At 31.4% G+C, this 27,485-nt stretch overlaps 4 protein-coding genes across 5 annotated transcripts; 2 read left to right on the forward strand and 2 right to left on the reverse strand.

The window, feature by feature from the left end:
- Window positions 1-1,498: 1,498 nt before the first annotated feature.
- On the reverse strand, window positions 1,499-5,806 carry LOC113872217 (calcium-dependent protein kinase 26-like). The gene is made up of 5 exons (XM_027509594.1): window positions 5,678-5,806; window positions 4,191-5,137; window positions 3,784-4,080; window positions 2,159-2,566; window positions 1,499-2,073 (listed from the first exon to the last, which is right to left on the reverse strand). Exons 2-5 carry the CDS (start codon window positions 4,774-4,776, stop codon window positions 1,841-1,843), a joined length of 1,524 nt encoding a protein of 507 aa, XP_027365395.1. The 5' UTR covers window positions 4,777-5,137; window positions 5,678-5,806; the 3' UTR covers window positions 1,499-1,840.
- A 2,632-nt stretch (window positions 5,807-8,438) lies between these two features.
- Window positions 8,439-9,354, reverse strand: LOC113873425. Its single transcript, XM_027511531.1, has one exon. The coding sequence runs from the start codon at window positions 8,968-8,970 to the stop codon at window positions 8,641-8,643; it is 330 nt and encodes a 109-aa protein (XP_027367332.1). The 5' UTR covers window positions 8,971-9,354; the 3' UTR covers window positions 8,439-8,640.
- Window positions 9,355-10,243: 889 nt separating this feature from the next.
- LOC113871823 (protein HOTHEAD-like) lies at window positions 10,244-14,651 on the forward strand. Its single transcript, XM_027508921.1, has 5 exons — window positions 10,244-10,319; window positions 12,485-13,129; window positions 13,213-13,610; window positions 13,940-14,490; window positions 14,600-14,651. Exons 1-5 carry the CDS (start codon window positions 10,244-10,246, stop codon window positions 14,649-14,651), a joined length of 1,722 nt encoding a protein of 573 aa, XP_027364722.1.
- Window positions 14,652-24,535: 9,884 nt separating this feature from the next.
- Window positions 24,536-26,949, forward strand: LOC113872441 (molybdenum cofactor sulfurase-like). Of its 2 annotated transcripts, XM_027509990.1 has the most exons (2): window positions 24,536-25,780; window positions 25,961-26,833. In XM_027509990.1, exons 1-2 carry the CDS (start codon window positions 24,616-24,618, stop codon window positions 26,539-26,541), a joined length of 1,746 nt encoding a protein of 581 aa, XP_027365791.1. In that variant the 5' UTR covers window positions 24,536-24,615; the 3' UTR covers window positions 26,542-26,833. The 2 variants fall into 2 exon arrangements, with proteins under 2 accessions (XP_027365791.1, XP_027365790.1); XM_027509989.1 differs by having other exon boundaries at window positions 24,536-26,949.
- Window positions 26,950-27,485: the final 536 nt, after the last annotated feature.

Genomic DNA, 27,485 nt, shown 5'->3' on the forward strand with positions numbered 1-27,485 from the left:
AAGAATGTGAGGAAGTGAAAGGTATAATAATGGTATGGTATAAAAAGAAAAAGAGACAGAAATTTGAGGTGAAAGATAAAAGTATGGAAAGGTGTATAACTATTATCATTGTAATTAAAATGGTTAAAGGTCTTTTAAATGACAGATATTCTTTAAAAGAAAATAAAGAAAGATTTTTTTTTTTCTGTTTTTGAAAATAACCTCCCACTCGATTAGTACAATCGAAATTTTTTATAGTTAAGGTGAAGTACTAACATTAGAACCCTTCTTGAGAATTTCTGTCCATGCACATGAATCTCAAGATTGATTTTAAGATCTGATGTTTAAGAAACTTGCGTTCCTTCCACTAGGATGTACTTTTTACGTTTTTATTTGAATGTTAAATGAAATTTCATGTAAATCCTCTAATAAAAAATAAATTATGGTTTTTTTAAAAAAGAAAATAAACAAGCCACATTGGTTATGTTTGATAAAAACAATTAAAAATTAGTTCAAAGCTGAAAAAATATTTTCTCACAAAAAGTTGTCAAGTTAATTTAAAATTATATATTTAATAAAATTAATTATTGAATTAACTATTAAAGGTAAAATGATATAAAAAGACATATTTTTATATTTTTCAAATCGAAACATAGTTTTAAGAAATAAGCAATTGACGGTGGAAATAAAAATAATAATGATATAAATTAGAAGTTCAAACGCTATTTTAAATACTCTCTGACAAAAAATGTTATAAACTAGCAAGAGAAACTCATTTACCAAACACCTCTCTTCAGGTTAAACAAGCTAATAAAATAAAATATAAACTAGTTAAAATGATACGCCAAACACACTCATTGTTTAATAATACTCACAAAATTTCACTCGATAAATTATAAAAGAAAGTTGATGGCATTCCTCGCTAAAATATATGCCATAGTTTTGTTGTGAAATGTGATAAAGGAACAACTTATTCCAAAAATTATAGTTAAAGAGTGACCATTCTTACTACAATTAATTTTAATTTCTTACATTAATTACAATTAAAAATTTGGTATGTATTCGTACTCATTTACATTCACAGTTCAACTTATAACTGGAGTGAGGAGAGTGTGGTGCCTTTGATTATTAGTTTTATTGTTGCGTTCACATTTGCTTAGCATGATTCTCACTAGTACTTTCTTTTTCTTCTTATTGGCCACAAAAAGAAATTAATGCTACAATTCGTTTAAATGTGAATATATATCCATGCTTCTTTTTCAATATAGCAATTATTATTTAAGAATGACCGAACATGCCAGAGGATATGCACTTACGACTTAATTTTAGCACTTCACTTCTTCTACATTCACCAAAAATACTTACTGTGCTTCAATAGATTGTGCAGTAGACATCTCAAGTTACACTGTATTTTACTGATTGAATGATGATGATCCAAAACTACTGACATCCTTCACCTCCTCACAATTGAATCAAAAGTATAATTGACCAAAAACAAAAAATAAAAATAAAAAATATAATAATTTAACACATCAATTTACAATTCATTTTCAAACATTTGGATACATAAAGACACAACTTCCTTTACAAACCAGACACAATTCTTATTACGCACACTCGTTGTAATTCACATGAGAAGGTAAATGAGGATGAAAGGAAAAAGATAATAGTGAGCAATTAGAAGCCACCACACGATTAACCTACCACAAAAATCTGAACCAAAACTAACCCCAACCAGAAGACAGCAACAACAATGCAAATTCAGGAAACATATACAACGTGCTAGATGAATTTGCACTAGTATGCCAAATTTAGTCAACACATCAAGTTATTCAATCAATCTGTCCAGAAATTCATCCTTTCAACAGACAAGAGATGATCTTGGTGATGTAGGAAGTTGTGTGCATGATGACCAACGAATCACTGATTCAGTCACCACAAGATCAAGTTGCTCCCGCTCACCAAGTCCGATTGTCCGATTTCTTTTGCTGTGGAGTCCCAATGCCCTATGGCCATTTGCTCCACCTGCCCTTTTAGCCTCTACAGGCTTGCAATCCATTTCTTTAACATCATGTCCAAAGCAAAGGGGAGAATCTGGAAGTAGAAGCAATGATGACAAGTATCAGATTAAAGGGCTAAAAAGAATGAAGATAGTTTAAATGAAAAACTCTATACATACCTCCAGCAATTGCATTCACATCTGACATGTTAGTTGAGAGCTCTGATTTACAGCCCCTTTGCTCAACAACAGAAACGGGGCAGAGAAATGCAAAGCTATGCATTGTGGGAACAGTAGAACAAAATTCTAAATCAGTGGAACCACCTGAGCTCTGAAATGAAAACCCACCAGAAACAGAACAAGGTGTTGCTGGTTCCTCAAAAAAGGAAGAAAATGAGGATCTGCATGTGAATGTAGGTGATTGAGAACCACATGTGGGAGATCCAGCACCAAAGCTGATGTCCTGATTCCTGGACATAAACGAGCCAGAAAATGAGTTGCTACCAACATCCAAATCTCCACAACTTCTGATTTTATGTTCACTTAGTTGTTCAGTATTTGTTTGATTGCTTTCCATCCAGCAATGATCTACAAAAGAAAAGTTCAGATGAAGGTTAGGAAACAGATTTTGGGTTCTCATTTCTTCTTTTTCTTCTTTTTCATATGATGCTTTATTATGCTTGGTGGAGGACAGGGAAGGGCAACTCTATTTTAAACTAGAACCACTGTCCATTTGACAAATTTATGCATTTGCACCAAGGCAATAATTAAAACCCACTTAAATAATAGTATTGAAGATCATTTAGAACAATCACACAACCAAAAGGAAACAGCCTCCAAGTCCCACCAAAAGAAACAACTCTCCAAGCCATAGGTTGACAAGTTGAGAAATAAAACTGGTTGTCTTCAGGGCAGTAAAATAACAAAACAAGGCAAAAGAGAAATCAGGGCATATGCCTGAGTAATATGCTGGGTAAAAACAATTTCATTATTTCAACAGGTGATATTATTTTTTATATCACTCAAACATTAGGTAAAAGAGTATAAAAGGGCTGTACACACTAGTGACATTTATATCACTAATATTAGGATAAAATGGTACAGATAAATAGATACAACAACAACAAGAACAACTAAGCTTTATCTCACTAGATGAGATCGGTTACATACTTACATAGATACAAATATTATAATATATTTCCCAAAACAACCATTATCTTGTATTTATTAGCATAATTATATATGTAAGGTTCAAGAAAGTAAGGATACTTCTAAATAGTAGTTGTATCATGTTGTATCTATCATAGACAATTAGACATGTATTAATGTTGACAATTTCAACATTTTTCTAACTGCATTTTTTAAACTTTCCCTGTAATTTTATAATTTGTCATAATTCCATGTCTGTGTCTACATCCATGTCGTATCATATCCATATTCTGTGTTGTATTAATTCCTAGGTCAAAGTTTTTATGCTGTCAGCCCATCCCTTTGAAATTTTTTTGGATCCACCATATGTTTTGAACGTCCATATCATAAACGGATGAATAGTGTGAACTTAATACCATATGAGGTGCCCTTTTAGTCTAAACAATGTAAAGTGTTTAGCATAAATTCATTGGTAAACCATTCTCCATTACAAAAACCAACAGAATTGTCAGGCCATAGTGACCTAAGCAAAATAAAAATATACTTGTTGGTTAAATTAAGTTATTGCATATTCATGAATTATAATCTATATCTCAATTACTGTCATTATTGCGTTATAAGTGTAGATAGACATTGACAGCAAAAGAAAAACTTACCCAAAACCCCCTGTGCGGTGAGTCTTTTAGAAGATTCTGTGCAGAGCATTCCCCTGATCAAATTTTGAGCTGATTCAGAAATGAGATCCCAAGGATCAGATGGGAACCTCAAATCAGCAGCCTTAACCGCTTCAAATATCTGTGACTTTGTCTTTCCCCAAAATGGAGGCATCCCACTCAGTAGAATGTAAAGAATAACCCCTGCACTCCAGACATCAGCAGCCTGGTTATATGCACCTGCCAGTACCTCTGGAGCAATATAGAATGGACTCCCAACTAACCCATGCAAACTCTCTCCTGCTTAAACAAACCCCAATTTTTGAAGATGAAAACCAGGCATTTTCAGTGGAGCAATGGAAATTGCAAAGAAGATTGATATTTGCAAAGGAAGCAAAGGAAGCAAGTACCAGGCTTGATATAGGTTGCAAGCCCAAAGTCTGCCAATTTAATTGGAGATGAGGAGGATCTAGTAGCTAAGAGAATGTTCTCAGGCTTCAAATCTCTATGAACAACCCCATTTTCATGACAATACAAAACCATCTGCATGAGATGCCTAAAGAGAACCCTAGCTTCAGATTCAGAAAACCTCCCATGCTTCTCTAACAAATGAAAAAGCTCCCCTCCAGCACAAAGCTCCATCACCAAATGAACAAAATTTTCCTCTTCATAAACTGCCTTGAGATCTACAACATTTGGGTGCCCAGATAACCTAGCCATTATCTCAATCTCAAGTTTAACACTCTGCAGATCATCTGAAGTAACCAACCTATCTTTAGAAATTGATTTGCAGGCCAAAACCTCTCCAGTCAGCTTGTCAGAGCACGCTCTTATGACACCAAACTGTCCCCAACCCAACTGCTCTCCAAGAATGTATCGATCTTTCAGATTAGAGATTTCGTTTGTGTCTAATATGGTTTCAGACAAGCTTGTTACTTTGTAACAATTGTAAGAAGTTGGATGTTCACTGCTGCTGTTGCACTTGGCAACAGCCATAACAATTTTCTAATTCCTCAGCAAACCCGGATATATCAGTAACAAGCAACTTACCTTAAAAATTCTCTTTCTGAAAGATCTGGTTCAGGAGATAGTATAATCACTTTGACAAAATAAGATTACTAAACACAAATCCCAAACTTGATCTTCTTCTTTACACTGCCATCCTCCCAAACCCCACTTCAGGTAGATCCTTAAAGAAACTGAAAATGGTTGATGATTGACAAAGACATTCACTGCAACTGTAAGGCACAGAATTCCATGAATCTGACAAGTAAGAGAGTATAAGACAGAGAAGGACAGAAAAAATTGAAAGTTGGACTCCTCAGCCAGGAACACTTCTCCTTCCAAATCAGTTGATCTGCAAAACAATGACAATAAGACTCCAATCATTCATTGCAGAATAGCCAATTCAGGTTAAGAAAAACGCAAACAACAAACAAAAACCGCAAGTAATGAATTCTATGACGACTCAAAAATTACAATCATTAAAGTTTCGAGCTTCCCCAGCTTTAAATTTCACAAAAGACTGAAAAGTGAAAATAGATTCTAGCACAACCCCACAAGATTAAAAACAACTCTTTTGGATGGATTAGACACCTAACAACAAATTCCAACCACAATTATCGATAAAGACATAAACAATTCTCAACAAACTCAAAACGACAAAACAAAAAATAAAAAACACGATCACCCAAAAGCCATGAACCAAAGGAAACAAGTGAAAACAGCACAAACCCATGAAAATCAGCGTAAAATAAACAACCCCAGATCCAAGAGCAAGAGCAGTGGTCAAATCTTACCAGTTGTTAAAAAGGAAAAAACTTGAAATTAAAAAGAGAAATAATTATAATCTGAAACAAAAAAAAAAAAAAAAAAGGAAGTGTGAGAGAGGAGCGACCTGAGAAGATGAAGAAGAAAGAGAGAGGAGAAGGAATCCTTTGGAGCGGTGATTCAGCTCCCGTGGGCTCCCTCGCCCCAACCGTGGCCAAGCCTTTCGTCGAAACTAAAACCCAAACGTTGCTCCGTTGGTTTGCCCTCGTCATTTAAAAATTTACCAACAGAAGAGAATGACATAAACAGTACAGTGCTTTTTTTACATGAGATTATAATTATAAAATAAAATTTCTAGATTTGATAAATTTTTAATTAAATATCAGTACTTTACAATATATGTTATAAATCAATTTTTTTTTATAAGAATAGGTAAAAAAATTATTTATTTTATTAATATATATAATAATTATTATGATAAGAATAAGATTTACACAAATAAGTTTATATCTTACATTTCAATATTTTAATATATTTTAATCTTTCAAATGTTTATAATATACATAAATTCAGCTTTTGGATATGTAAACATCCTTTTTATTTTGTTTTTTAATTTAATAAAATGACTTTTTTTTAGATTTTACTACTTTGACTTTTTTAATGTTTCAAATAATTATATTATACATTAATTTAGTCTTTTGAATATCTAATATATTATTTTATAACTTAATATTTTATTTTTTTTATTTTTATTTAAAGAAGTTGTTAGATACAGGAGTACTTTAGTGAAATAGACAAGTCATAAGATATTATATATTTTTTAAGATGATTAATGATAATTCTTTTAATATCTTAAAATTTAAAAATATTTGTATTTTTTATAAATAAAATATTAATCTCGTTATCTATTAATTTAAAATTAATAATAATTTATTTTATATAAAATATAAAATATCTTCTTAATTTATAAGTCACGGTAAAAATTATCTAACTACTGACCATTAGACCGTGCCATTCCTAAACAAAGTAAATTTTTAGACTTTCGTATAACCTCGTCATTTACGTCTTACATCAACAAATAACGACCAACATATTAGATTGTGTGAGAAAACATTTATTCATTTGCAAGTTAGGCTTTTTACGAGAAAAAAAAAATATTAAATGAGGTTTTATACCAGAATTGAGAGTTTTTCTCAATGAGAACTCTTGTGAAATTCAATTTTATACATTATTGCTTAATATTGTAGTGAAAATTATATATTTGCTAAATGGACGAAGTCTATTTCAAATGAATTACGTTAAATTTTGTGTCTTTATCTTTTCATTTTATTATAATATAATACTTCATTTTTCTGCATTTTTTTTCTCACCATATTACTCTGATTTTATTATAATTTTACACTTTCTACCATAAGCAGAACTTGACAACAAAATTAAATACCATTTAAAAAAGTTAAAATGATAACTTAGATATTCAAAACACAAAATAGGAATTGATTCCATTTGATATTACTGCATTGAATCTTATCGGTTTTAAAGTGAAGTGGTATTAATTTATGTTATTCTGTCAATAAAATATGCTAAATATACAATATATGCCCCAGAAAACAAAATTCAGCCGTGAAATCGACGCAAGTCGTTAATACTGCCAATTATTGAAGGCAACACCAACAGAAAAAATTCACAATTTATAATACACGTTCTTTACTAAACATGTCAATTGATAATCAATTTCTAAATTTGTGAGTTTTATATAAAGATTAAGTAAGTGGCTATTTTTTTTTAAACGAGTTGTTCATTATTTTACAATAAAGAGTTCATTTCAAGTCTGTTTGCGCGATGATATTTTTAAAAAAATAAAATTGATCATAACTACTGCTCGTAATATCCAACTAACTAGATCCACATTTTTTCGTTATAAGTTTCAATAATTTTTTGTCATAATATATATATATATATATATATATATATATATATAATTTGTGTTTTTGACATTTTGTAAAATGTTAACATCGCATGCATTTTTTTTTATCCACGGTTTAATTCGTATCTTCCTTCGTTTTACAAATTCCCAAATTTAAAAGAAGGTTTATAGAAGTATTGTTGTGCTTCAACGAAAAGGTCTGTGAATTTATTATGGTTGATTCAGACTCAAGTTCTTTTCCTTACCGCATCTTTTCACGGATTAAACAGATATTATAAATTGTTATTCAATTGGGTCAAGAAGTAATATTTTAGGCGAAGAACGCATATCTTCGAAAATAAGCATAATTTGCTCTAGTACATTAATTTCTGAAGAATAATTAACCAACAACGAAGATATTAAAATGATGATGTAAACCCTATACCCAAAAATATAATGTAAAAATCGTCTTGGCCATAGCATATGGTATGTTTTAGAAGATATTTTGGTTACCAAATTTCTTATTTCGCCCTTTCTCAAAATTCTTATTCCCCCCCCCCCCCCCCCCCTCCTCCCTTAATTTCGTATGATCAACTTCGGGTTTAAGCTAAATTCTTTTAAAATTAAGTAAAATTAATTTTAAAAAATTACTTTAAATTATTTAACCTAATATGAATTTAATCATACGTTTTTATATAAAAAAGAAATACAAGAATTTAGTTTTAAAGTATACCGAAAAAAGTTTATTACTAAAAATGCAGTACACTTTCTTTAAGAATCCCCTCTTAATTATAATCTCTTGAACTATAATCCCCTCTCTCCTCTCGACAAGAAATGATAGAAATAAAAATACAAAAACGGCTACACAGCAGTTAACTGTAAGTGCAGCCGCACCTATATCCATCTCCGCACACAGAATAAAAATTAAGAACAAAAAAGGTTAACCTATTCCAAATTCCAACGTTAGAACATCGAATTCATCGCAGAACGAATCCAAAGTGTGTATCTTCATAGTTTCGTCAAAGGTTTACAAACCAATTAATAATGGAAAGCTAAAAAACAAAAATTAAGAAGATACCAACAGTTAAGAATATATATTTTTCCCTCCCTTTTACTCTTTCCTGATAAATCTGTATACAATAACGAAGACAAGTAACAGCACTAGACTAATTGTAATTGCTTAAGCTCTACTTGTTCAACAAATTGTTAGTATTGGTGGGGGTGATTTTGATGACAAGGCCAGGGAAAACATCATCCGGGTCATGGATATGCGGGTTGCGCTCCACGATATACGGGTCACCGCACTTGTCACTGATTGTGTGCAAGGTTTCCCCTTCCCCCACCACATATATCTCATCACACGGTCGCTCACGGAGGTTGTTCCCTCTTACAGCCTCTGTTTCTTCAGCCACAGTGCTCTCCCTTGTTGACCCCAACAGCATCATACCCAACAACACCATGGCACAGTACCATGATGCTGAATCTGCTATGCTTTTTGATCCACCGGAGGAACCCATGTTATGTTATAATATAACAAATGAGAAAACAAATGGAAAGGGTTGAAAAAAAACAAAGCCTTAACCATATTTATAGGTATCAAAAGTTGTAATGTAACGTGTATTGGTTGGGGCAGCATGCGTAATTAGTGTATCTTTGCCGTTTGCGTTGGGGGAATGGGAAAGTTGGGTTCAACGACATGAGTTTTTGGCGTTTAGTGATTGATTTCAAGCTTTGGTTTTAATCGGGGGTTTAGTTGAAAATTGTGGAGTTGATGAGGATGTAAATTCAAGGCTTGTGGAGACTTTGGATTATGTGAAGATGCTGAATTGTGTGCACTAGCACTTAGGTAAAAGGGGATACTTCACACGTGGAGTCATTTTGTGTAGCCACCTGTATGGTTCGTTGATCTCAATCTCCTCATGATAGAGCTTGGTGGCAATCGTGGGTGCCGAAAGTGGTTAAACGAGAACATGATAAGAAGTAGATTAGGGATTTAATTAATTAATATATGAAAGTTGGTTTTCTCGTTTCATGTTTTGAATGCATAGTTGAGAAGTCCTTTTAGTACCACTGTGAAGGCCTAGTTAAGACAAATTATAAGCCCCTTTGAATTGGTCATTGGAGAATATGTCATAGCCATCCTTCAAAAATAAGATTCTCAAGCCAAACAATGGAAAGTGGTCACTGTTGCATTTTTATTTGAACCTGAATTGAAAGAATACAGTCTCAATTCAACAATTCCATTAGCCTCAAGTGGGGTTCGAAAACGAACAAGAAATGGGGACTAGCGAGACAAGTATCAACGTTTCATTAGCTTTTATATAGATTTTTTTTTACTAATAGAATTGTTTGTTAATAGAAAATATTATAATGTTAGTATAGATTCATAATATCTATATTAATAAATAAATTTTTATTAAATAACATCTCAATCAATGAGTAATAATAAATTATTAATAAACATTTTTATATAAAAAAATCAATTTATTAAAATAAATAAAAAATAATTATTTATCATAAGTATTCTATATTCATACCATTTAATTATAGGAGAAACTAGTAAGAGTCTTATTAATATAAAATTCATAACATTTAATACGATGAGTATATTAAATCTTGTAATATGTTACTGTTTTTATTATATATGAATTTATATTAATATCTATAAACAAATATTTATAAAATATAAATTTCAGTTTTCCCCCCTCGTCAAAGCATTAAAATAGAGTTCTGACTTTTGTTCTGTATAATAAATGCATAGTCGCAAGTGAAGGAAAAGGAGACGAACATATGACCAAATCCAACCCAAATGATAAAGTAACAGGAGACTCTGAAGAAGTGGATTTAAGAGGGAAAGCAAGTGCGAGTTTGGTTTTGCTGAGAAACACGTTGACGAGTTCATGATTATTGGGAGTGTGGGCAATTAAATTTAGAGGAAGTCGTTTCCGCTAGGATAATAAATAGCAGTAGCTATTTGGCACCGAATTTTAAGTGCATACTGTAGCAGTGTATACCAAATTTAATTGCGGTTTATTTACTTTGGGTTAATAAATAAAATTTCCATGTTTTCAACTTTTCACTGGATCGTTAAAAACATGGCATCGTGTTTGTAAAGAGAAAGTGCATCCGTAGGTTTGACGCGTAACTGTGATGTGTCCTCGATTCGAAATTGAAGGGCAAAGTTCAATGCAAAATGAGTTAAACGGACAGAAAAAGGTTACGTAAAGGGAAAAAAATAAATCAATTGACTATTTCATTTTATAAATATTTCTATAATATAATATAAATTTATGATATATATACATATATAGTTATAACTTTTAATTAATTAATTGTTTGCAATAAAACTACGCGATCTGGCCTTTGTTAATGAAGAACTTAATTTCGTAATTTAGTATGTGTGTACAATGAATCATTATTGTGTATTAAATGAAAGAAGAGAAAATCGTGAAATGCAAAATGGTTAAGTTATGGGTAGCTTATACCCAGAAGCAAGACAAGAGATTCACGGCGAGGACTTGTTAATCGTCGCATTTGATTACCCTCACAACTCACATAATGTATCAGTAATTGCCAAATGTCCTTTTGGCTACACTTTTAAGTCTAAACCATTTTCTTTTTTATCTTTCGTGGAAAAAAGGTTTTCCTCAATCAGGAATCACAAATTAATCACTACGAAACATAAATTTCGCATAAGTGAGTTTTGTATTATTTCAACATTTTTTTACACAAACGACCATATGAATTCTTAACATACAAGTCATCATTATGACTTAGACTTACAACATTAACCCAAATTACGATCTATATCAATCACCATAGTATCTGATACCATGCATGTATTTACAATTTTATTATCAGTGGTTGTAAGGTCATTTGGATGGAACTTACGCAAGCATGATGCGACAGATTATAACACGAGAACAAATTTATCTTCTATATAATAAATTCAACTCTGTCAATTCTCTCATATATATGTTTAAAACTTTGATATTCAAATATTACACTAAACATCTGACTAATCTGATTCTAATCAGGTGTATCTATCATAAGCAACGAAGTTTTTCGCATGCAACTTTAAGAAAGTTGCATAATAAAAAATTTGAACTAATGAAATAAGTATATCGAGGAAAGACGAATGCTAAAAATACATTCTTTATTTAACATATTTCTGATTATTTATTAAAATCTACAAAAATAATGTGAGTTTCACTTTTTTCTTCTTAATTTGATGTTTCTCACTTACTTTTGTAATATCAAACTAATAGTTAAGATCATGAATAAAAAAAAATTTAGTATGTTAGGATTACCGTTAAAAACAACCTTGGCTCCTAAGAATAAAAAGTCAAGTTTAATATAAAGGAGTTAACTTCCTGTAATTGCAAAGTCACTTTTTTCTATCTTTGGTTAACCACACGTTATATTGAAGAATAATTTCCAAGGGAATAGAGATCCAATTTATGCCATGTTCACACTTCATGCATTACGACAAGTTCCAAGAACACTTAATCTTTATATGGAACGATATTCAAAATGGATGTTGTTGAACAAACAAATTTTATGTGCAAGAGCAAAGGGTAGTGCATGAAGTAGATTTTAATTTTCTGGGTATAATATTATAAAAAGGGCTTCGATTCTTTGGGAAAATCCGCAAATGGTTTTAGCTTCTAACAAGTGAAGATAGACATTATGGATTCGGTGTTGACGAAATTTATATGGGCATTTGTTTTTTGGTGCATGTTCTTTAACGGTTTATGTTATTCTGGCAAAGGTAATACCCTATTGTGGAGTACTAGTTTTCAATTTCAAAAATTTTGTTAAGTTCCGATGTTGTTATGAGTTGACCTTTTTATTAGTTCTAATTGTTTTCTTCAACCTTTTAATCAAAGAATTGAGAATAGAAAAATGAGAACAACAACAAAGCAAGTTTCTTTTGTTTAGTTGAATGATAGGTAGGTAGTGTTTCTTTAAAGCTCTTCTAATAGCACGTATTTTCTTTGATCTCTTCCTTCCTAAATGTCCATCATGCAGATCCAAAGTACACATTTGTCAGAGAAGCAACTTCTGCTCCGCCAATCTTATATTATGATTACATAGTGATTGGTGGAGGAACATGCGGGTGTCCACTAGCAGCAACACTCTCACAAGGTGCTAGAGTTTTAGTCCTTGAAAGGGGAGGCTCTCCATACACAAACCCAGAGAGAATTAACATAATGAACTTTGTTAATTCCCTCTCTGACACAAGTCCTTCATCATTTGCCCAACAATTTATATCCAAGGACGGGGTCCTAAATGCCCGGGCTCGTGTCTTGGGTGGTGGCTCTGTCTTGAATGCAGGGTTCTATTCCCGGGCTAGCTCCAGGTACATAAAGGAAAGTGGTTGGAATGAAACTATGGCTAAGGACTCATATGAATGGGTTGAAAACAAGGTGGTTTTTGAGCCCTCAATGCTGCAATGGCAATCAGCAGTGAGGGATGGGTTGCTTGAAGTTGGTGTGTTGCCTTACAATGGTTTCACTTTTGATCACTTGCCTGGGACTAAGGTTGGAGGGACAATTTTTGATAAGGAGGGTCACAGGCACACTGCAGCTGATTTGTTAGAGTATGCTGATCCTAAGAGGATTTCTGTTTATCTGCATGCCACAGTGCAGAAGATACTATTTAAGCATAACATAGGTTAGGAATTAAGAATAGATGCCTCGTTCATCAATTTGATATGAATTTTAGGTAACTGATGTTGATCATAATTTTTTAAACAGAAAAAAGGAGGCCTCAAGCGTATGGAGTTATTTTCAAGGATGCACTTGGAATCATGCATATAGCATACTTAATCTCAAAACCAAAGAACGAGATAATCTTATCAGCTGGTGCAATTGGAAGCCCACAGCTGCTGATGCTGAGTGGGATTGGTCCTGCTAGCCATCTTCAGGCTCATGGAATCAAAGTGGTTTTGGATCAACCCTTGGTGGGTCAAGGGCTGGCAGATAATCCAATGAACGTTCTAGTAGTTCCTTCCCCGGTGCCTGTTGAAGTCTCTTTGATCCAAACAGTGGGGATCACTAAGTTTGGTGGCTTCATTGAAACAGCCAGTGGATTGAGCTTGGGCCATTCTTGGTCCGAAAGGCTTCAAGGGATTTTTGAATTTGTTACAAACCAGGTCAGTATCCACTATGCTACTTGCATCCATATAACTATTTAGGCTTTACATTGGATGTGTCATTTGATAAATCTGGCCCAATTGAAGTCACAGTTTAATTAATAAAACACTTCAATAACGAATCACATAACGTAAAGCAATGTCTTAAAAAATATATCTAGCCACTTTTATTTTCCACTATTTCCCTTTTTTTGGTTTTCGGTTTCACATTCTTTCAGGTGATCCATCCATATATAAACTTAATGTCAAAAGTGCACGCCCTTTCAACTCCTTGAATTAGAAGTTTTCTCATGAAGGAAACTTAACTGAAATTTTGTCCTCATTTGAAGTCTGGTCAACCTTCCACGTTTTCCCCAGAAGTCAAGGAGAGTGTTGCTGACACCATTAGATCTTTAGCCAATCCAATTCTTAAAGGAGGAGTCATACTTGAAAAGTTTATTGGACCAAGATCAACGGGTCATGTGGAGCTCATAACCACTAATCCCAATGATAACCCTTCAGTTACCTTCAACTATTTTAAGGATCCAGAGGACTTACGGATGTGTGTTGAAGGCATGAAAACCATCATAGATGTGATAAACTCCAAAGCATTCTCAAGGTTTCGCTATCACAACATGCCGGTCCAAACTCTAATAGACTTGATGTTGCACTTACCAGTTAACTTGAGGCCAAAACATCCCAGTGCTGCTTTTTCATTGGAACAATATTGCATCGACACTGTCCTAACAATTTGGCATTACCATGGAGGATGCCAACGTGGTAAGGTTGTTGATCATAATTATAAGGTTTCTGGTGTGGAATCTCTGAGGGTAATTGATGGTTCCACTTTTAATCGCTCACCGGGGACCAATCCTCAAGCTTCTGTAATGATGCTTGGAAGGTAAACATATATAGGCACCTATCTATATAGAAATTGTGATTTGATAATGATAATAATTTTACAATTTAAGTTATATTCATTTTCTTACTCTTTCATTGATTTGAGACAGGTATATGGGAGAAAAGATTATAAAGAGAAGATTCTATCTTGGGCGGAAGTGAAGGGATCATCAGTTCAGTGCATATTTCCGCTGTTTCATATTTGATGCTTGGTATAGCTGAGTGGTTACCAGACATTTTCTACTGAGTGCTGTCTGTTGATAGTTAAAAAAATAAAAAAAAAAACTCGCATTGTTTTCTTTTGTATGATAATTATGTAAATTTCATAATATAATAAAATTTGATATAATAAAATTTCTGAAAAAAAAATTTCAACTTATATATTTTATGTTTATTAAACAAGATAAGATAAAAAAAAAATTGATACTTTAACCGGATAAAACAAAGATAAGATTATAATAAGTTAAATTATTATTATATATCTTCTGTGCACATAAAGGTAAGAAAAATTAAATAACATCATGTTATTTTATTTTATTTATTTTTAACTAAACTCTTCTTACAAGATAAATTGTATACTTTAAAAGGTTAATTTAATGGTCATAATGAGATAGCAATAAATAAACAAAAAGGTAAGATAAAAGTAAAGAGTAATTATATATTCATATTTAGTTTCTTTTGCATTTATTTTTCGTCTTTCCTTTCTTTTTATCACTTTTTTCCCTTTATCATAACTTTTTTCTTTATCTCTCATCCTTTTCACTTTTCTGTCGTCTCATTCTTCTTCCTCCCAAACTATACCCTATTTTATGACTGTTAAAAAATATTTTCGAAAGTAGAATAGAATGAGTGTGATAAACATTTATCTTGGTCAATGTTCGGTGCACATCAAATAACACATAACACATAAGATAATATCACATTATTTTATCTTATAATTTTATGATCAAGATAATGATAAAAATAATAATATAAATTGTGTGCAAACGATAAAATTGTACTTTTTTTAATTAAATGATAAAAATATATTTATTATATCCTATTAATTAAATAGATAATTAAACATTAAAAATAAAAAATTATTTTAAAATTAAACAACATTTTGTACAATCCACTAATTTAATGCATAATTAATACATGTAAATTTATAAAAAAAAGTTATTCACGCCATTAAATTAAATTTAGCTGTCAATCAAAGAGTAGAATAGATTTTACCTAAATTTAACGAAAAAGAAACTAACCTGGTTAAATTTATTTGAAGAGAGAAAAATTTTGTAGACCTCCATTCGTAATCTTATAGAACAGTTTATAATTTGAATTTCGAACACAGCGTCTATCGATGGATGCCTTGTTTTACCTTCCAAGAATCAGAACAATATTGCTCCAAGGTTGGATATTGTCGATCCATCGTCTTTTCATTACGATATCAAATCTTATTTGAATTTCTTTCATAACCGGTTTATATAATTATTATTTATTTAGAATCAATGATGCGACCTTTTACACTTTCTCAACTTGGGCAATCTCATTTCAAGTTTTTCATCTGTTGGAACATTAAATGTTAAATCACCTTTGAATAGCCAATGTGTGTTAGTCTGAATGGAAGGAAATTATATCCTTTAAACACGCGATCTTATTTGATAGGAGTAGACTTTGAAAAACCGTAAAGAAAAACCCTCTGAATTGAGTAAAGATCATAATAATACACTATAATACTAGCCATGGGAAAAAATTTCAACAAACTTGAAAAAACAATTGAAAAAGCAGGGTTAAGGTAGTCAAATGTGATGAAAAGTTCTACCTTTCTTGATTGGAAATTACCTACCTATTTTTACTTAATATCTTTCATGATGCACTATTGTTTGCATAATTATTCTACAGACTTCAATTGAGAATAAAAAATAATAATCCAAGGATGAGTCAGATGAAGCAATATTAAAAATGGGAAGGAACAAGTGATCTAGTTTATGGTTTTCTGGACATTCTTTGTCATTGACAGAAAAGCATGTAGAAGAAAGATTATTTATTACTAAAGAAACCCATAATAATCAGCGAATATGTTGGTCACTGTGACAAGGATGATCACGCCTCAAATTCTTTGTTTCTTCATATATATTCTTACTTAAAATGGCAATAAACAGATAGTCACACCAACCCGGGGTCCAAGTGATAAGGAATTCGGTAGTTCTTCCTTTAGTAAGGTAACACTAATTTTGTGAATGAAAAAAATACTCTAAAAACCTTGTTTTATTTAAATAGATCCACTTGACTTTATTTAGATTAAGTTTAACGTGACTTTTAGATTAAGAACATTCAAGACCAAAAAATAAACTGGCAGTATATATATTTTTAATTTCAAAGGACACAAATTCAAGAACATAAAATGCTAGTTGGACTTATAAATTCTGAAAAGCCAACATATAAAGTATTTTTAAAGTAAAAGAATTGACACGAGCATATGCTTTGTAAAATCCGGTATACCTCAACCCCAGGCATCTTCATAAAATGGAAGGAGCATCTACCTTTCATCAACTTTTCATGATTTCTCTCCAGAGCAGGTGAAGATATTCACAACATAACCTCAAGCATATGCTTTTGAGTATTGGTTTATGCCATGTCTTGTGCTTATTATAAATTGTAATGCTCATGGAAGGTTGTGTGCAAAAGCAGGAGCTTCCACAAGATTTTAGTAAATAAGCAAACCAGCTATAGGGCACCTCTTTATTGGCAGGAAATTATCATGACCACTCCATGGCATGTCTTGCCAAAGGAGAGTTGCCCTATTGCTGCTTTAGCTTAATATATCTATTCATCTATGATATTCCATGCTATGTCCACCGAAGAGCAGCAGTATGCAAGGGAATGAAACTCGTGGCATTCAAGTCCAATTCATACATTTTCTTTTGTATATTTCAATTCACAAGTTTTGTTAAAGGAAGCAAGTGATGTGATTTTTATGACACTACTCTTATTCATAATATCAAAGCTGTCGAAGTGTTGAAACCATTGATGATCAGAGAAGAAACCCACAGCTTCATTCCCTTTTGGTTTTCAGCTCAAGTAGACCGTAAATGGAATAAAATTACAAAAAGCTATTATCATTAATTCCACACACATACTTAGAGTGAACCCAAACTGTGAGGCTGATACAGCACTGAAACAAGATTAACCAATGGGGATGCCTCTAGATTTTTACTGTTGAAGATTTATTTGATCATTAGTCTTAAACTGATTTGTTTTGGGAAGAGTGGATAAATAAGAAAACAGTTTGTCAAGCTTTCAACAATGCGATAGCCTTTGGTACAAGAATACTCATAATGTCATTTTTTTTTTTTGAGTGCCTAAAAATCTGTGTGTGTGTTCACAATGCAACTAATGAGTCTTATCTAACGTTTGCTAGAAGAGGTTGCCAAAAATTTCGAGTCTAGTGATGCCGGTGATGAAGATGGAACAAATAAGGGGGTGGTGAATGGAGAAAGATAGAAAAAGTATAAATTGATGTTCATTAGTCGAATTGGTAAAGTAAATAAGAAATAAGATCAGTCTTGATTCGACACTGATAAAATTAAATATAACTTGAACTGCTCAAACTTTGAGTTTAATGGTAAAATAGGATTCTAAACATCCATAATTTTAGGGTATAGTTTGTTAATATGTATAATACAAACTCATAATATTTATTTTAATGGTTTAATATTTTTCGAGAAAGAATATACCTTTTGACTTATTAAAATCTTCATGAACTTGTTTTGCGGGATTCACTATTAAACTAGCATTGTTTGACTTTAAGAAGCTTGGCAAAAAATAAATAAAAATCATGTTGAAGAATGTGTTGGACTTTTTTTTTAAAAAAAAATAGCATTTTATAAACACAAATACTTATGTCACAAAAAAATGGGAGCGCGAATAAAAAATTATAAACAATATATCAAATTGAAGTAATTTTCTTAAAGCTAAATAACAAAATTATTGACTATTAATAATTTTTTGTCTTCTTATCTTGATTATTGGGTTTCATAAATTTGTTAGTTTTCTAATATCAACACTGTAGCTAATTATAAAACTTAAATTCCACGTGACATTAATTTATTGTCACTAAAAAAAAGTTGAAAGGACAGTAAAAGTTAAAAATAGAGGGAGATAAAATTAATAGTATTATATAATTATTTGAAGTTTGTCAATATAATTACAGTGAGAAATTTAAAAACAGAATAAAAAATAAATTATGAAATTTAAACTATGTTGACCTGACTTAAAAATTAAAAATGCGATGAGTTAATAAGACAATTTTTCAACGTTTATAAAAATACAAATGATTTTGAGGACATCATGCTATAAGTGCTAGTCAGATTTTTTTTTTAATTCATCTAGAATATTAGATAATTAAACTTCACAGAAAGGTTTACTAATAATTAATCAAATGAGCAGAGAGTAAAGAAAAGTTGAAAAATCAAATTTATCAAAGTTTCATGAGCATAATAAGCTAATATATAGTAGTCTTCCTTATTTCTGTTAATCTCTCTCTGAAAGTACAACTAGGAATAGAAATAGGTTAGATCGTTCAACGTGAGCTTTCAGCTTAACCTATTTAAAGTCTAAGTCGGTTTAATCTATTTAATTAATAAACTTAATTTAAATTTTTTTAAAAATTTAATTAATTAAATAAGTCAGACTTAAATTTAAAAAAAATCTATTAAGCCTATCAATATGACCTATTTAAAATTTATAATAATATATTACATAATTTTATATAAAAATTATAATATAATAATTAAATTAGTTAAATTTTAAAATGATAAAATATTAAATTAAAAATCATAATCCTTTTCATTATAATTTAATTTGTTGCATTCACTAATTTTAAATTTAAAACTTATTTAGTTATATTATATTTGTTGATTTAATGTGTAAGACTTTATATTACTAGATTTGCTTAATGATTTATAAAAATATTTATTTTATTTTATTTTTTGTACGTGTAGTGATTTACTTATTTAAATTAAATATTTGGTTTGAAAGTGATAAATAGGAATATATAATTTTATTATACATGTTTAAGGTGTTGAATTATTTTTTTTTATTATTTATTTAGATAAAGCCTTAAAACTTTTAAAAAAATATATACTTATTTAAATAATTTAATACCCTGTTTATAAGAAAGTTGAATGATCTATTAAATATCTTAATACGAAATAAGTTTTTAAACAAGTTAATAGACCAAATTAAACTTTTAAAAAAGTTAGGCTAAGCTTCATAAAAAGCCTAACACAAGTAATACGTCATGCTCAAGCTTTAAAATTATTAAACAGACTAAGTCTATATTTAGTCTAACATATTTTTATCCTTAAGTATAATTACTGGCTTTTTATTGGCATAAATAGAATTAAAAAATTGGTATAATAATAGCAAATTTTCCTGTTTGATGTCTCCCCCATGCAATGGCTAAAATTTGGAGTGCTAGGACTTTTATGGTATGATCCTGCTTTCGTTGTCAATCTTGTTTGCGTGACAAGATGTGAACCATTCTCGAAAGATTGAAACATGATAAAGATGAGAAAAAATAGTTGTCTTAGCTAGCTGTACTGCAAAAAAGAGACAAGAAGTGCAAGAAAAATCAACTTTGACAAAGAAATCTCAAAGAGTCATTAAAATTTATAAACACAGAATATGTTTAAATTAAAAGGTCTAACATAAAAATAGAAATCCCAAACGTATTGAACTAGGAAACGTTGAAAGCAAATACAGATAAGGTATGACACAAGAACCTTGTGTTTAGAGGACCAAGCCAGTCATCAACTCTGATGTCTCATAAATCATCTGATTTAATCTCAGTTTCTTTTCTCCAATTCTCTCATTTGAAGTACCAGTGAAGCTTTCAGACCTGTGGGGATCTGGAATCTACAATTTATGAGCATCAAACCTGAACGAATGTCAGCTAAAGAAAGAAGCATTTAGTGGATATTCATAGCATAAACCTCAAGCATATGCCAATGTTTTAGTGGTTTATTCCTTCTTCTAAGCTATAAAAGCTGCTCAAGTATCACATGCAAACCAGAGGCAGTTCAAGGCACAAGCACCAACTTGAGTTGAAAACACTGTTTTTTGTGAGCAAATCAACGATAGGGCACCTCTCTCTTGGCATGTAAATAGTCATTATTTATGGAGCTACCCACCAAAAGACAATGTTATAGTTAACATGCCAAGGGAGAGTTGCCCTATGGCTGCTTTAGCTTTATCTCATGGATTCGTAGCAAATAAGAGGTAATCCAAGGATAGAGGAAATGCATAACTTCAGCCTAACATCTTTATGAGCTTAAGGTAAATTAGTATATAGCATTTTCTTAGTGTGACATAAAAGCCAACCTTTTAGTAAGATGCTTGAGGCAAGTGCATTTTTAATGCTAAACTTGGTGTAATTTTTTGTGTAAATTTATAAACGTGCGTGTTAATCTGTCCCTGTGCCTGTGGAAGAAGCTGCTGTTTTTTCTGTGCCTGAAGTTATGAAGATCTGTCGGAGATGTAACACACACACACACACATACGGCTTTTTCTTCTTCAATGTTTTAACACGCACACACATATATATTAACACAAGTTTATATTATTTAAAAATCTTTAGGAGTAGTTGCTTAAATACATGGAAATAAGCTTTTTATCTTTCCCATAAAAAAATTAAAGGTTTTCTTGTTTTAGAAAACATTTTACAAATTTTTAATTATAAAATTACTATCTTGTTTTTATTTTATAAAGGAAATAATTTTTTTTATATTTTTAGCATCTTTTATATAAATATTTTAAGATAGAAAATAAAATAAAAATTATATAAAAAGTAATTAAAAGTAAGAATAGAATACGAGAATGAAGAAGGGGTGTTAGATATTATTTGTATGAGTTTATTATATCATTAAATATTTTTTATAAAGTATAAAAAATAAAATAATTTTTAAATAAAAATTAGATTAATTTAGAAGTTATGAATATTATCAATAACTTTTTAATATAATATAATGATATTTTTTATTTTTTCCATTCAAATAACAATTTTTTTATAATTCTAATTTTTTATTCTCTATTTTTTGTGTTGTATCCTTTATCTAGTCATATCATTAATTTTAAGGAATGGTCACTTCTATATATAGGCATCTAGTATTGAATGAGAGAAAAGAGCTGCTTAAAATAATGAAAAAAAGAAGAAGATACAAATGGTGAATTCTATTATCGTTCCTATCTTTTCTATAAGCATAGTGAAGGATGACTTCTCCCTGGTTTTTTTACCATTGATTGAAAGGTTTTTTAAACGGTTAATGATTCATTGTGAGAAAGTAGCAATAAATTAAAGCACAGATCGGTAATTTCCTGAAGGAGAAAACCACATGTTCTTAGTTTCCTAGGTTCTTTCAATCTCTGCACTTCGATTTCAACTTCAGCAAGGATGTCTCATCAAGGCAAATCATCGGACCCGTGAGTCAATTATTCCCATTATTGTTGATTTCGTTTCACTAATGGCAATTCTTTTCATTACTCAGTACCCTAAAAGCTCATTTGATGTTGGTGGTTCCTTTGGACCCTACATGATATGTGAAACTCAATTTTCTGTTAGTAACGTGCTTCTAAAATTGCTTTAAGTTGTTTCTTTTTTATTTCAATTAATTAGATTAATATTATAATCAACAATAGTTTCTACACTTTAGAAATAATTTAATTTTTTTATTTAAATTTATTATCAATTTTTAAATTATATAATTAGTTTTTATTTTTTGAGTTATTATAAATATACTATTACTATTCAATAATTCAATAAAGTTGAGTTTTTCCCATTCATTTTTCTCACAATTTTGTATATATTTTTTTCTTTATTTCTGTGCCATAAAAAAACCAACATTTTCTTTACACAAAAAGTTTTAAGGTGATATAAAATTATGTGTTTTTAACTGTCACAACTTAACACGTCAAAAATTTTAAAAAAATGTATATATGTCACGTTTTTATTTGTCGAGACCATTGTAGTTCGTAGAAAAAAATTTCCCTCTCGACCTACATTCATTTATAAATGAAATTTCACGTATAAATTCTGCTTGAGATAGGACTTTCCTCACGAATTTGATTTAAACCAATATTTCTTAGTTTTAATCAATTGTATAACACTTACCACCTAAAGAAAACAAAGCAAAATATATGCATTTACATTTTTACTATTTATTAAAATATGTTACCATTCCAACGTGCTTAAACTGTTTACTATTTACTATTTCACAATTAAATATTTAAATTGTAGTCATTCATTTTTTATATATATAAAATCAATGATAAGAAATATTTAAAAGAGTTATCCTCCATTATCCTTGGGGAAAAAAAAAAGATGCTAGAATGCACCGATACAAATACTCTATAAAACAGGTAAATAATTATTTTGAATATTAGATACATTAAATTATTATGGGTACATAGTATAGCTAGCAAGTTACTTAACCCTATAAGGGAACCCCAAACTTGGCAACTAATTTCGCAAACTTTATTTCCTCCGCAGAACATACCAAACCTTCTTTGCAGCTTTGCCTTTTCCTTTTCATTATTTGCAGTCATACTTTAATGACAGTCAAATTCACTTTGTTCTTTTTTGAATAAAGAAGGGCCTTTCTTCATCATAAGCATGCCTCACATTCTATATTGGTTATTGAGCCCACCCTCCTCACACACCCAATGCCATTGTGTACCCAATCAAGCCAACAATAATGCAACCTTCGTGCCACTATATTGAAAATTTATTTTAGGTTAATTCCATTTCTTTCATAATATTGTCTCACACGATTTATTATCATATTCATATATTTGTTATCACTTTCTCTTAAATAATTTTTTCATTATATTTTTATAATTATATTAATAGTAAGAATATGTTATATAATTCTTTAATTAAAGTAACAATAAGCATATTAGTATGACATAAAAATTTCCTATTTTACAAATTATTTCCCTTATGAAAAAATATATTTTTTGGTAGATAAAAAATAAACATATTTAATATCTTGCAAATATACATCTAATAAGTAGGAGATTTGATAAAACAAAATATATGCTTCTTTATTTTAATATATTGAGCAAGCCATGCCAGTTCACTCAACATGTTCAACTGAAAAAAAAAAAAAAACATTAATTTGTAAAGGTTCATAGCGAAACAAGGACAACATCGCACCTAAGCTAAATCTTGGAAGGGGAAGTAATGATGAATCCACAATAATGGAGCTTTTGTTTAGTTTGATTTCGTAACACTTAAACCTTAAGCAAGCATTGTCTGCAAGTACTGAGAAGAAATCTGAAAGAGACTTCTTTTTTTCTGGACCTCATCGATAATGCCGGCTTAAATAACGACCATTCTGTCCTCCACTTACTAACCTTGCTCCACCTTTTCAAAGCTGTAATTTTACACTAAAAAATGTTTTTTTTTATTCATTTCTCATTCTTCACCCATGTACTATTAGAATTTATTAAACTTAGTAGCTAATAATTTCCTTGCAGCACTCGTCTTCTGCAGTATTTGTACCTATTGTGATAATAAAGTCTTGCCTAGGTAGATTACAAGCTTACATAGTCAATAATTTTCTTTACCATGATCATAAAATTAAACTCTTAGTATGCTGTACTCGTTGCGGTCAACTCATGAAAAACAAAATTAGATTAGCAGCATTATTCTTTTATTACATATGTGTACGACCAATTTGTCATCATTTATGTTTCTTCTGCCACTTCAAAATCTTACATCACTCTATGAAAATTTATGTTTTCTGTAACCTCTCATACAACTAAGCAAAAGAAAATTAATATGCAACAAGAAATGTTTTTGCTTTTTCTTTCTTTTTAACGTGTCAGGAAATCTCCCAAAGTATACATCACCATTATCACGCCTAGATACATATTGATTGGACGGTGAGACACAGTTATATTATTAAGAGATCAATTGACAAACAACCTAAGAAACAGTCCAAATTGTGTTACCTGACCCTGTCAATGTGTTCACACAGCGCTTTATAAGCCACCCTCATCCAGACACAAAATTACAAAGAAAACCAACACACATATAAGCAACAACAATTGTCTGTGATTGCAAAGAAGAAGGAAAGGGAAAAAAATGCAATCACTTGGTCAAAATGAGGCCTCCGAAGCATGCCCTCAAGGTTGCTGCCCTACCTCAATATTGTTCAACCCACCACCACCATCATCTCAGAACACAATAACCAAACCAAGAAACAGTTCTTCAGAGTGTCGCCACAGCTTTGTTGCCACAACAGCATCCTCAATCTTTCCAAACACCAAATTCACCAACCATGAGTCTCTTCCATCTTTGCATGAATCATTCAGTGAATTCAAGAAAGTGTACCCTCAATACTCAGACTCTGAACAGGTAGACCATGTGAGAGCCAAAGAATATTACCATCTCTCTTTCTCAAACCAATCATGCCTTGATTACATTGGTATTGGCCTTTTCTCTTACTACCAACGTCAACACCATGACACCTCAAAAACCCAACTTGCTTCTTCTTCAACACCTCAATCTCCACCCCAATATTCTGATATTCCCTTCTTTAGCATATCCTATAAGACTGGGAATCTGAAGAATCTATTGCTTCATGGGGGGCAGGAATCAGAGTTTGAGTCTGCAATGAGGAGAAGAATAATGAAGTTCCTTAACATATCTGAGAATGATTACTTCATGGTTTTCACAGCAAACAGAACTTCAGCTTTCAAGCTAGTGGCAGATTCATATCCATTCAAATCTAGTAAGAAGCTTCTGACAGTGTATGACTATGAGAGTGAGGCAGTGGAAGCAATGATTAGTTGCTCAGAGAAGAGAGGAGCCAAGGCCATGTCAGCAGAGTTCTCATGGCCAAGGCTTCGGATTCAATCATCAAAACTGAGAAAGATGATTGTTAGCAAGAGTAAGAAGAAGAAAAAGAGGGGTCTTTTTGTGTTCCCAGTTCATTCAAGGGTAACAGGAGCAAGATATCCTTATCTGTGGATGAGCATAGCACAGGAAAATGGGTGGCATGTGTTGATTGATGCTTGTGCTTTAGGGCCAAAAGACATGGACAGTTTTGGCCTCTCTCTCTTTCGCCCTGACTTTCTCATTTGTTCTTTCTACAAGATTTTTGGAGAAAACCCTTCTGGGTTTGGATGCCTTTTTGTCAAGAAATCTGTTATCTCCATTCTTGAACCCTCCTCTTGTGCAGGAATTGTGAACCTTGTGCCAGAAAGGCTGCTACTTCAGCTATCACAGGAGATGGGTTCTTCTTCTGGTGATGATGGCAAACAAAATTATTTAACTACCTTACATGAACAAGAATTGTCTTCTTTAAGTTCTTTCTCTGGTCGGATACAAACCACACAGTCTTTAAAAGTTGAAGAGGAATCATCAGAGCTTCAGGTCATAGTGGCACCTACGGAAGGACTAGTTGAGAGCCTTCAAAATAAGAAAGCACAAGATGGTGAAAATGGGAGCTTTAATATTGAATGTAGGTGTTTAGATCAAGTGGATTCTTTGGGGTTGATATTGATCACCAACAGAACAAGGTACCTGATAAATTGGCTGGTGAACTCAATGATGAAATTAAAGCACCCTAATTCAGAAGGGGTTCCCCTAGTCAAGATTTATGGCCCAAAGATAAAGTTTGACAGGGGACCTGCTTTGGCATTCAATGTGTTTGATTGGAAAGGTGCAAAGGTCGAGCCTGTGTTGGTGCAGAAACTTGCTGATAGAAGCAATATATCTCTCAGCTATGGATTTCTACATCATATTTGGTTTTCAGATAAGTATGCAAATGAGAAAGGAAAAGCCCTACAGACCAAAGAAGGAAGAGGCCAGAGAGTAACTACCAACAAGATGGAAGATAGAGATAAGCTAGGAGTAACTGTAGTTACTGCTGCATTAAGCTTTCTTGCTAACTTTGAAGATGTCTTTAAACTATGGGCTTTTGTTGCTCGGTTTCTTGATGCAGACTTTGTGGAGAAGGAAAGATGGAGATACACTGCTCTCAATCAGAAAACTATTGAAGTTTGATTTCATAAATTTCATTTATTCTTCTGGATTGTGGTCCATAGAAGACTTGAGTGTGTGAATTCGGATGAGGATCTCATGCTGATCTCTAATAATTTTTTTGACAAGTTCGTTAGGTATATACACAATTGATTTGTCAAATATATTTCATTTTACTTGTTTCCTGTATTTTGTCCTTGCATGCACGTTTTAGCAGCTCCACAACTCTACATTGGTATTTAAAAAAATGGCAGCTAGAAAATTTGAATGTACAATCTAACTCAAGGATAAAGAAATCAGGATACCCTTCTAATTACTCACAAACTGACAAGAGTGTAAGTTCCAGTACTACTATATTGGGTAACTGTTCTTGTATGATATGTATGGTTGTTTAAGAAAAATCAACTCACGAATACTGAAATGATCTACATCTAATTTGATTGATTGGTCATATTCCAATAACTGCGGAGAGGCTGATGCTAACTCAGCTTTCCTGTAATTGCATTCCAATTAGCAAATAGTTTGAGTATTTGATTATGGTAATTTCTAAGGCCCTTTAAAAATTAAAAGGGCATTTTATATTCACTTACATCTAGATAACGTAATTAGTAATTTATTTGTAAAAGAATATTCAATTTGTAAAAGATGTAAATATTCTTTAATAGAAGAATTACAAATCTTAATTTTAAAAAAGATATAATATCTTTTTAAATTTAAAATATGACAACAAGCATCTTTAATTATCAAACTTTATAATAATTTTTATTTATTTATTTATTTATTAAGAAAAAGCTTAAAGGTACGGAACTTCTTGAATCAACATTCTCTGTCTTCAAACAATTTTCTTTTCTCTCTCCATTCATTTATGCCCTCTTTCGTTTGGTAAAGTCATTCTAAAGAATCTAAATGCTTTCTTTTACAGAAAAGCCATTGTATCAAATTGCAAACATCATAATATTTATCCTACT

The sequence above is a fragment of the Abrus precatorius genome, unplaced genomic scaffold, assembly GCF_003935025.1.
Source record: "Abrus precatorius isolate BTA unplaced genomic scaffold, Abrus_2018 Scaffold7, whole genome shotgun sequence".
NCBI lineage: Eukaryota > Viridiplantae > Streptophyta > Magnoliopsida > Fabales > Fabaceae > Abrus > Abrus precatorius.